This window comes from Polypterus senegalus, chromosome 3, assembly GCF_016835505.1.
Source record: "Polypterus senegalus isolate Bchr_013 chromosome 3, ASM1683550v1, whole genome shotgun sequence".
NCBI lineage: Eukaryota > Metazoa > Chordata > Cladistia > Polypteriformes > Polypteridae > Polypterus > Polypterus senegalus.
This window is the reverse complement of record NC_053156.1, coordinates 15669007-15681184: the sequence shown is the minus strand read 5'-3', so window position 1 is coordinate 15681184 and position 12178 is coordinate 15669007. Positions and strand designations below refer to the sequence as shown.

The following is a 12178-nucleotide window of genomic DNA, read 5'->3' as shown; positions in this document are numbered from 1 at the left end:
GAAGATTATCAGACATACAGCTAAAGAGACAAGAGACTGGGGCTGACGTTAATGATTTTGGTAAGTGTATGTCAGAGGATGATGTTGGAAAAAACTGGAAATGACTTCAGCTGATGACAGACACCCACTACACGCAGAACTTAATTTCAGCAACTCGGGGGGGATAATCACTTTGAAAACCCGCACAAATCACTCCAGAAATTCCTTTCTTCCCAGCGTCTTTTTAATAAGTAACATCAGAGAAAATTCCAGAGTTATACAGTGGAGTTTTCCTTATGTATTACATACCAATTAGATGTTAAATGTACTAAGACAAATAGACACTCAGTTTATAAAACAATACTTTTTCTTCTAATACTAGTAGAGTTGTACATTCAAGTAACGAGATCGCTACAAAACAGCAATATTCAACTTCAGCCCTCCTCTTTAGTCCTGATATCCGGACTCATACATGAGGCAGCATCAGTTAGTGGCGGTAGGCAAACGCCAGCCACCCCCCTATAAATTTCAATAAAACACTCCTGTCATTAAAAGCTATAACCCATCATTAAACACAAAAACTGTTCGAAATCCAACATAAAATAAAATTATAATTAACAGTTTGAGGTAAGTCTATGTGCACTGAAAAAAGTATAACCTCCATTCAACTTAAAATAACTAAGGTAATGAGTCACACTTAATATTTTCAATCTGAACCAATATAACTCTTTTTGTCTGATTGAACGTTCAATTTTTAAGTTGATGCAAATCATTTCGAATGATTGGGTGCAAATCACTTGTTTTATACTGAAGCAAATCTATTTTTGAAGTTGTTACAATTTAAAATGGTTTATTGGTCGTGACCTGTTTTTATGCTATTAGAAATATTATGAACATAACACATTCCAATGCTGTACTTTTTACATTTATCTAAAAATCTAGTGCAAATACACAAGCATTTTGCAGTGTACATTTTAAATATACAACAAAAAATTAATAATTTTCCACAGCTTTCTTGAAAGTATGTTTCATTACGAGTTCTTATACTTAAAATTAAAAATTGAGAAACAGGGTTACTTACCAGAAATCCTCCGTTATAAAAGTCTGCTGCTGAAGATAACCAGACCTGTACAGCCGCGTCCACTCCACTCGGGAAAGTGTTCTTCTTTATTGACAGTTGGAAAGCCAGCACGCTGGAAAGTTTGAACAGAAAAAAATACAAACAACCCGTCAAACACAACACACAAACAACCGAAAATATTAGGTTAACTGAAATAGGATTTTTACGTTTATTCCCTCCACCATAACTTACTTTGGTACAAACATTTTTTTTTACTTTGATTGAGATCTGAAACCAAATATTTCAAGCTACAACACTAAATGACTAATCTTAAGTTGTTTGAAAGAGAACATTTACATTGAATAAACAACATCAATGTTATACTTTTTTTAGTGTGCCAATAGTGTAGTACAGGCAATTACAATTTGGTTGTCCTTCTCCACGTTAAGCCCATCTGTGAACCCACCAAAAACAGCTGTTAGTGGATTACGAGGGATTGTGACACCAAGGCTGTCTGAGAGGTATTTAAAACATTTTCATCCAAATTAATGTTAATTTGGTGCAGGCTCAAAAAATGTGGCCCAGTGAGGCTGGAACTTGATTGCAGCATTTGTAGGTTAGATCTTACCCGGGAAACATTTTGGACAATTTTAAACGAGAGAAAGGTGCTCGATATTATAAGACTAATGACTGCAAAGTGAATCGTAGCGCGGATGTGAACATGAGGGCAACCATTAAGAAGGATATCAGAGAGGCTAAAAGACAGTTGGAGAGGAATATAGCAGATAAGGCGAAAGACCCTAAGAGATTCTTTCAGTATTTTAGTAGTAAAAGAACAGTTAAGGAGGAGGTCAAGTTCATCAGGAATAGTAAAGGGGAATTAAAAGATACAGACGATGAAATAGCAGATGCCCTAAACTTACATTTTTCTGAGGTGTTCACAAGTGAGCAAGTGGATAACCTCAGAGCAGTAACAGGGACTACTAAGGAGGTACTGAGGGATTTGGAAATTGTAGAGGGAGAAGTGCTGCTGAGATTAAATAAGTTGAAATCAAACAAATCACCAGGCCCAGATCATATTTATCCTCGTGTTCTTAAGGAGGCTAGTGAGTACAGATATAAACCCTTGACATGTATTTTTAGGAAGTCACTGTGCACTGGAGAGATTCTGAAGGACTGGAAAATGGCAAATATCATCGCATTATATAAAAAGGGTGACAGGGCAGAGCCAAGCAACTATAGGCCAGTAAGCTTAACATGCAACACAGGAAAATTAATGGAAGGAATTATTAAGGATAAGATTGAGCAACACATGGCAAGGACAGGAGTTATTCTGAACAGTCAGCATGGGTTCAGAAGAGGGAGGTCGTGTTTTACTAACATGTTGGAATTCTATGAGGTTTCAACATAAGCATACGATCAAAGTGGAGCTTATGATATTATTTATCTGGACTTTCAGAAAGCATTTGATAAGGTGCCACATGAGAGGTTGGGCATCAAGTTAAAAGAAGTGGCAGTTCCGGGTGATGTTTTTAGATGGGTGCAGAATTGGCTCAGACACAGGAAGCAGAGGGTGATTGTGCGAGGAACCTCATCAGAAATGGCCGATGTTATGAGTGGCGTTCCACAGGGGTCAGTGCTAGGGCCGCTGCTATTTTTAATATATATATAAATGATTTAGATAGGAATATAAGTAACAAGCTGGTTAAGTTTGCAGATGATACCAAGATAGGTGGATTAGCAGATAATTTGGAATCCGTTATATCATTACAGAAGGACTTGGATAGCATACAGGCTTGGGCAGATTTGTGGCAGATGAAATTTAATGTCAGTAAATGTAAAGTATTACACATAGGAAGTAAAAATATTAGGTTTGAATACACAATGGGCGGTCGGAAAATCGACAGTACACCTTATGAGAAGGATTTATGAGCCATAGTGGACTCCAAGCTATCAACTTCCCAACAGTGTTCAGAAGCCATTAAGAAGGCTAACAGAATGTCAGGTTATATAGCACGACGTGTGGAGTACAAGTCACAGGAGGTTCTGCTCAACCTTTATAATGCACTGGTGAGGCCTCATCTTGAGTACTGTGTGCAGTTTTGGTCTCCAGGCTACAAAAAGGACATAGCAGAACTAGAAAAGGTCCAGAGAAGAGCGACTAGGCTGATTCCAGGGCTACAGGGGTTGAATTATGAGGAAAGATTAAAAGAGCTGAGCCTTTACAGTTTAAGCAAAAGACGATTAAGAGGTGACATGATTGAAGTGTTTAAAATTATGAAGGGAATTAGTACAGTGGATCGAGACTTGTATTTTAAAATAAGTTCATCAAGAACACGGGGACACAGTTGGAAATTTGTTAAGGGTAAATTTTGCACAAACATTAGGAAGTTTTTCTTTACACAAGGAACGATAGACACTTGGAATAAGAGACCAAGTAGTGCGGTGAACAGTAAGACGTTGGGGACTTTCAAAACTCGGCTTGATGTTTTCTTGGAGGAAACAAGTGGATAGGACTGGCGAGCTTTGTTGGGCTGAATGGCCTGTTCTCATCTAGAGTGTTCTAATGATATATAATTTTCACTTGAATAATTGTATGCTGTGTGCATATGGAGCTCGAGTGAATTCTGTACATGGCTACCTTCCACCCCTCTTCTGAGATGTTGAGTGAGAAATCCTTTTCCCACTGTACTCTGGGATCTTTGAAAGGAAGAGACTTTAAGATGTTTTTATATATTACAGAAATGCTGTCTGAGTCCTCAAGACTGATCAAAATTTCTTCCGGTATAGAGGTAGGTGGGAGGTGAGGAAAATCGGGCAGATTTTGTTTAACAAAGTTTGTAATTTGAAGGTAGTGAAAGACATGTGTTGCTTGAAAGTTACATTTGGAGTGCAGCTGTTCGCACGATGCAAAGACGTTGTCTGTATACAAGTCTCTAAGTGATTTCATCCTGAATGTTTCCATTCATTAAAAAAGGTGTCACAGATAAAAGCATACCAGGAGAAGGTGGGAGCGGAGGATGCCATCATCTATATGCTACACCGATCCCTCTCCCACTTGGACAGAGGCAGTGGTGCTGTAAGAATTATGTTTTTGGACTTCTCTAGCGCCTTCAACACCATCCAACCTCTGCTCCTTAGGGACAAGCTGACAGAGATGAGAGTAGGTTCACACCTGGTGCCATGGATCGTGGACTATCTTACAGACAGACCTCAGTATGTGCATCTCGGGAACGGTAGGTCTGACATTGTGGTCAGCAGCACAGGAGCGCCACAGGGGACTGTACTTTCTCCGGTCCTGTTCAGCCAACATACATCGGACTTCCAATACAACTTGGAGTCCTGCCACATGCAAAAATTTGCTGATGACACTGCTATCGCGGGCTGCATCAGGAGTGGGCAGGAGGAGGAGTATAGGAACCTAATCAAGGACTTTCTTAAATGGTGCAACTCAAACCACTTACACCTGAACACCAGCAAGACCAAGGAACTGGTGGTCCTCATGGACCCTGCGATCATCAGAGATGACTGTGCAGAGGGTGCAGACCTATAAATACCTGGGAGTGCAGCTGATGATAAACTGGACTGGACTGCCAATACTGATACTCTGTGCAAGAGAGGACAGAGCCGACTATACTTCATTAGAAGGTTGGCGTCCTTCAACATCTGCAATAAGATGCTACAGATGTTCTGTCAGACGGCTGTGACGAGCGCTCTCTTCTACACGGTGGTGTGCTGGGGAGGCAGCATAAAGAAGATGGACACCTCACGCCTGGACAAACTGGTGAGGAAAGCAGGCTCTATTGTAGGCACGGAGCTGGACAGTTTGACATCTGTGGCAGAGTGACGGGCGCTGAGCAGACTCGTGCCAATCATGGAGAATCCACTGCATCAACTGAATCATCTCCAGACTGACTGCTCCACTGACAGACTGAGGAGACCCCACACTATGCGACTCTTCAATTCCACCCGGGTGGGGGTAAAAGTTAACATTATTCAAAGTTATTGTCTGTTTTTACCTGCATTTTTATTACTCTTATAATTTAATATTGTTTTTTGTATCAGTATGCTGCTGCTGGATTACGTGAATTTCCCCTTGGGATTAATAAAATATCTATCTATTATATAGTGCCTTTCATATCTATCTATCTATCTATCTATGTATCTTCTCTATCTTAAAATACTTCCTATATTGGTTTCATATTCTGAGTGAGTGAAGCACAATTGGGTTGTTAGTACTGTATATTGGTGATAACCTGTACTTATTGGGGTACAAAGCAAGGAATATAAAGAAGCACTGCTGGTTTTTATTTCTATTGAAAACAAAGACTATGTCTGTTCGTTTATATGAGTCCATGTCCGGGTTTTATAGCTTGTATATTCGCCGTCCATAATTAACAGTTTAATTTTAATTGCAGCGCCGCAGGGCCTCCTCGGAGGTCAGTGCCGACCGTCGTTACAGTATTATAAAACTGCTATTAGTAGTATTAACAAAAATAATGAAATGATGTAAACATTTTTAAGACTTTCTCTGTAAGTTTAAACTTGTCTATTTGTTGTATTTACTTTCAGTCTGTTTGAAATGCAAATGTGAAGGCACATTTCCCGTTTTCTTGTATAAACATGGCTAAATAAAAATCTTGAACCTTGATACTGGTATTCTGTTGCCCACTTACAGTACCACGTGTTCTTTCTTTCTGTCTGTCTGTCGAGTCCACCCTGAACACACAGGACATCCACCTGCCCGCCCTCTGTCACTGTCGAGCCTCTTGTGGCTGTCAGCGCTTCCTGCCGCCGGCCGCTCATCTAAAAGCCCGCTTCCGTGACGTCATCCTTATTGTCCAATAAGAACACGCCTGTAAGCTTCTCATCTCGGGCCGCTTCCTCCTGTCAAACATGGCGCTATCCAGGGCAAGAATCGGAGGCGACTTGCTGCTGCGGCTTTTGGCGACACAGCGGTCACTTAGGGTTACTGCCCAACTCAAGACCCCCGTCATATTGAGGTATGTCCTGCTGACACTTCCTCTTGTAGTCTCTTTTGTTGCATTTCGTCTTTGATGCGAGATCGGAGGTTAGGCTTTTCTGAGAAAGTGCTGTGCGCAGTACAGGGGAAAGGGAGTTATGATCGGGAAGGTGAAAAAGACGCGTGAATTGTTACAGAATCGCGAATCGAAGTGGAGTGGGTGGGTTCCAGAGGGGGCGCCAGCTAAACCAACCAACACTAACCCATCCCCGCGCGGGGAGAGGAAGAGAGGTGTAATATACACTTGTTTAGGGAGCAGTGAGGATGGGAAGAGATATTGACTGAAACAGAATGAGAAGTGAAAGAAAACTGAAAAGCCTGCCTAAAGTGAAAACGTGTTGTGGAACATCGACAGTGGATGCAGAGTCTTCAGCCCCTCACTTTCTACACATTTTGTTATGCTGCAGCATTGTGATAACAATCATTCTTTTTTTTTTTCTTCCCATCAGGCAACACTCAGTACCCTAGAATGACAAAGTGAGCGCAGGAATGTAGACCCTTTTTGCAAATGTATTTAAAATAGAAAAAAATAAAACATCACGCTGACACAAGTATTCAGATCCTTTAATCAGTACTTCATTGAAGCCCCTTTGGCACCCAGCCACAGCCTGGAGCCTTTTTGAGTGGTGGGACACATTGCACACATTTTCACAATTTGTATTTGGAGATTTTCTGCCATTCTTCTCTGCTGATCCTCTTAAGCTCCGTCTGGAGACCTTCAGTGAATATATATTTTTAGGTCTTTCTGGAGATGTCCAAGTAGGTTCTAGTCCAGGCTCTGGATTGTCAGTTCAAGGACATTCCAAGTATTCTCCCTGAGCCACTCCTATGTTGTTTTGTCTTTGTGCTTAGGCTCTGTTGGATGACCAGTCTTCAGGCCAGTCTGAGGTTCTGAGCATTCTACACTGGTTTCCATTAAGGGTATCTCTGCACTTTGCTCCATTCATCTTTCCCTTAACACCCTAACTAGTCTCTCAGTCCCCACTGCCGAAAAACAAACCCATAGCCTGATGCTGCCACCACTGTGCTTCACAGTTGGAATGGTACGAGTGGTGCCTGCTTTCCTCGAGACGTGATGTTGATCTTTTTTTCATCAGACCAGAGATTCTTGTTTCTCCCAATCTGTGTGTCTTCAACAAGGTTATTATAGTTTGCCTTTTTATCCATCCATCCATTATCCAGCCCGCTATATTCTAACTACAGGGTCATGGGGGTCTGCTGGAGCCAATCCCAGGCAACAGAGGGCACATGGCAGGGAACAAATCCTGGGCAGGGCGCCAGCCCACCGCAGGGCACACACACACCAAGCACACACTAGGGACAATTTAGAATCGCCAATGCACCTAACCTAGATGTCTTTGGACTGTGGGAGGAAACCGGAGTACCTGGAGGCGTACATGGGGAGAACATGCAGACTCCACGCAGGGAGGACCTGGGAAATGAACCCAGGTCTCCTAAGTGCGAGACAGAAGCGCTACCCACTGTGCCACCGTGCACCCTTGCCTTTTTATATTAGTTTTTATTTCTATATTTTATTTTACCTTACTTGTAAATTCAGTTTAGTTTTAGTGTTCCTTCATTATATATTTTTAGTTTTTATTTCACAAAGACATTTCTGTTTTATTTTTATACGTATTAGTTTTAGTTGTTATGGTCAGGTTAAAGAGCTACTATGGAGTTTAGTTTTGTGTCACCTTCAGACAGAACTGTACGCTTAACAAGTTTGGATATAATATTAGTTTAATGTTTACGGAAGCTAACTACACTACATCGTTTACTATCTGGTTTTGTTTTTGTCTGATTAAAAACAAGCATAATCAAAATTGGACACTGAATATGAACAATTTTAAACAATTTTATCATTTTTAAAATATTTTCTGTCATTTGTGCTGAAGAAATGTGCGCTGACTTTTGCCACTTTTCCTCTTTTCATTTTATTGTCCAGAATGGGCCAATTTGTGATGAAATGCTGGTGAATTTTAAGGACTGAGGGTTTTTTACTCTAAATGTCTACAACACACAACATATTCCGCTCCAAGGAAATGTGCTTATAATGAAGGCCTTCAATATTGCAATCAAAAATCTCCCATACTGGGCTTTGTTATTTTCTACCAGCCATATTGATCTCTAATTCTGTCTCAGGCACATACAATTTAGATACAAAAAAAGTGGGACAGATATTAAAACATAATTCTGCTACTGGATTATTTTCAAAATATCAGATATTTTGAGCTGTAAATAAAAAAGACACATTAATAAATACAAAAACAAATTAGTATGTTTAGCTTTTCACCAGTTGGCAGACTCTCTTCACCTACCTACCTACCTGTAGTTCAGTAGAGACGTTGCCAACTCAAGAATTTTACAAAGTTTGTATCGCTTTGTTGTTAAATGGCTTTTTTTTAAAGCAGAAGTGATTGGTCAGCAACAATGTGCTGATTTTGTATAATGTCCTGGTCAGTCTCTCAATCGGCGCCATTTTATTTTCAGAAAGGATTTCTCCTGTGCAAAATGGCAGATGACTTATTGTCAACAAAAAAATCCTGCCTGATGGCAGCTCATTCTTGCATAATCAGAATTGGTGGGTTTTTCTTTGCCCACCCGCCTCCTTGAGGATTGACCGCCAGTTCTCAATGGGGAGTTTCATGGCCGTGGACCCCAAATGTCGATGTTTTGTTCCCCGAGCCACTTAGTTGTCACTTGTGCCTTATGGCCCGGTGCTCCATCATGCTGGATTGTTCATTGTTGGTCACCAAACTGTTCTTGATGGTTGACAGCAGTTGCTCTCAGATGTTTTGGTCCCATTCTTTATTCCTGACTGTGTTCTTAGGCCAAATTGTGAGTGAGCCCACTGCCTTGGCTGACATGAATGGTCTCAGGATGCTTTACTGTTGACGTGACACAGGACTTGTGGTAGCGCCACTCAGCTTTTCTTTTTTTCCGGATGCCCCAAACAATCAGAAAGTGGATTCATCAGAGACAATGACTTGACCCCAGCAATTCTCAGCAGTCCAATCCCAAAATATCAGTCTGTTCCTGATGTTTTTCTTGGCTTCTTTGCTGCCCTTATTGACACCCACCAGGACATCCTCCAAAAGTCTTCGCCTCACTCCCACCTGCCTGCTGCCAGTCCTGAGCAAGCTCTGCCCTGGTGGTGCCCGCAGCTGAATCCACTTGAGGAGACGGTCCTGACACTTGCTGGACTCTCTTAGGCACTCTGAAGCCTTCTTCACCTCTCTATTGTAACTCAACCAGCGTGACAGAGTGACCTCCAGTGATCCTCTCGTTCACACAGGTGACAGTGACAAGGATACGGCTGAAGTGACGTCAGAAGGTCCTTTGGTGGCAGGGCTGACATGCAGTGGTGTTTGGGGATGAAGTTCATTTTCATGGCAAAGAGGGACTTGGCAATTCATTGTAATTTATCTGATTGCTCGTCAGAACATTCTGGAGTCGATGCAAATTGCCATCATAACAACTTAGGCAGCAAACTTTGTGAAAATGTAATATTTGTGTCATTCTCAAAACTTTTGGCCACGACTGTACTTGTGTCAGGGTGATATTTAATTTTTTTTTTGTTTTTTATAAATTTGTAACAATTTCTAAAATCCTGTTTTTGCTTTGTCATTCTGGATTATTGAGTGTTCCTTGATGTCGCTTGAATGTAAATTATTTTCGTACAATTTGAAGTAAAGTAAAGGAGTCTGTGAATACTTTCTGAAGGCACTGTATGTGCTATGAAGACCAAAGGAATGAACCGTAAAACCAAACTAAAGGAGAGATGGACTGAAGAGCTATGAAAATAGCATTGATGGTTTTGTGGAAGAAGGTAAAAAAATTATAAACACTGAGAGTGTTCAAGAAAGAAAAGGGAGCTGACCGGTGAAGAGAAAATAGTGAGATGTGGGATCCTAGAGGAGAGGAGAGGAGAGGTTAGGAGCACACGCTGATACAGCGCATTGCCGCACGCACCACATGACAAACCGAGTAGTAGTAGAATAAAAAGGAAAGGAAAAACTCTATTCTGGAGACATGAGAGATGAAACTTAATTCAGAATTTTAGTACAATTTGAGCCCAAATTAAATAGAAACTACTCAAGTGTATATTCATTTAAGACGAAGATCTCAAACTTCGGTCCTGGAGGGTCCCAGTGGCTGCAGGTTTCCATTCTAACCCTTTTCTTAATTAGTGACCTGTTTTTGCTGCTAATTAAATTCCTTTAAATTAATTTTATTTGAGTTGCTCTTGAAAACTCGGACCTCTTAATTGTTTCTTTTTCTTTAATTAGCAGCCAAACAAAAATGAGATGCAAAAATGAGCCAAAACAGGACCAACAAATTGTGTCCATCATACAATATCTATACCAATAAAAGGCAAAGCCCTCACTGACTCACTCACTCACTCATCACTAATTCTCCAACTTACCGTGTAGGTAGAAGGCTGACCCCATCTTCACGAAATTTGGTAGGTGGCTTCCCTGCGCTAACCAAAACCGATTTACGTACTTATTTTGGTGGTATGACGCCACTGTCAGCCGCCATATTGAACTTTCCAACGTCACTAATTCTCCAACTTCCCGTGTAGGTAGAAGGCTGAAATTTGGCAGGCTCATTCCTTACAGCTTACTTACAAAAGTTAAGCAGGTTTCATTTCGAAATTCTACGCGTAACGGTCATAACGGTCGACAACATCTGTCATGTTGAACTTTCTTATTTATGGCCCCATCTTCACGAAATTTAGTAAGCCGCTTCCCTGCGCTAACCGAAATCGATGTACGTACTTAATTCGGTGGCATGACGCCACTGTCGGCCACCATATTGAACTTTCCAACGGTCTTTGTTGCCCTCACTGACTCATTCACTCACTCATCACTAATTCTCCAACTTCCCATGTAGGTAGAAGGCTGAAATTTGGCAGGGTCATTCCTTACAGCTTACTTACAAAAGTTAAGCAGGTTTCATTTCAAAATTCTACGCATAACGGTCAAAACGTTTGCCATGTTGAACTTTCTTATTTATGGCCCCATCTTCACGAAATTTGGTAGGTGGCTTCCCTGCACTAACCAAAACCGATGTATGTACTTATTTCAGTGGTATGATGCCACTGTCGGCCGCCATATTGAACTTTTCAATGGTCTTTGTTAACTTATGGGCCCATCTTCAAGAAATTTAGTACGCGGGTTCCCAACGCTAACTGAATCCTACTTCCGTACATATATACGTCCATAGCCTGGAGCTCGGTCACCGTGTGAGGCGGCGTTGGGTCCCCCATCCCAACACCTCTCACGTTGTTGGCTGCCTGCCTATATAAGACCGTCCGTCACTCCGGCCTCTACATTCCCTTCCTTGCTTCGCCACGGGATTCACGTCTCCCTGCTGATAACTACAGCCTTTTTATTTAATCCACGGCTTCTCCGCTGTTTTATTGTTTGTTTATTACAATTATAGTTATTGTGTAGGTAGTTTAGACTTACTTTACATTGTTCAGGTGCCCATTTCCTTTATCATTCCAACCGCACCCCCATTAACATGTCTATCGAGGTGATCACCATCGATCAAAGAACTGTCACTTACTGAGTGGTTTCCATGCCCAGAGATGGCGCCTGCCTTTTCCATTCTCTGTGTTACATATTGCACGGCCATATCAGGCTCACTCTTGATATCCATTGTGTCTTATGTGTTGAATGACTGGGACAGGTTCAAGGTGTGGACTGATGACGGTACAGGAGATAATTAGACTACACAGGAGCACGAGAAGAGTGAAATGCTTAAGCCCTTCACCTATGGTTCTGCATGTGAGTTGATGGCTGCCGCTGAATTGTTCGGTTGTCGCTTTCAAGTGTACCGAAATGGCCAAATATTTTACACTTTTCGACAACCGCCAATGCCTCTTAAACATCTTAGATTCACAGGTGACGATTTCAGTAGTGGACACATTGATGTTTATGAATGTTTAAACTCTCAAAAGCTGGATGTGAAGTTATCGATGAAACCTGTTGTGTGCTTACAACACTTGACAGATGCCGAATGTCACTTCAACACAAGTCCTACAAATACTATCGTAATTGAAACAAACCATGAAACTCAAACCAACTATGACAGCAGCAATCCAAGCT

The 12178-nt window shown here is 41.3% G+C and overlaps 1 protein-coding gene across 1 annotated transcript in view; it reads left to right on the top strand.

The window, feature by feature from the left end:
- The first annotated feature begins 5885 nt into the window (after positions 1–5885).
- The window catches only part of letmd1 (LETM1 domain containing 1), a 66431-nt gene continuing 60138 nt past the window's right edge, over positions 5886–12178 (top strand). Inside the window, exon 1 of the mRNA XM_039746691.1 lies at positions 5886–6042. Within this exon, the coding sequence (XP_039602625.1) occupies positions 5936–6042 (107 nt within the window). The 5' untranslated portion in view covers positions 5886–5935. The remainder of the gene's footprint in view (positions 6043–12178) is intronic.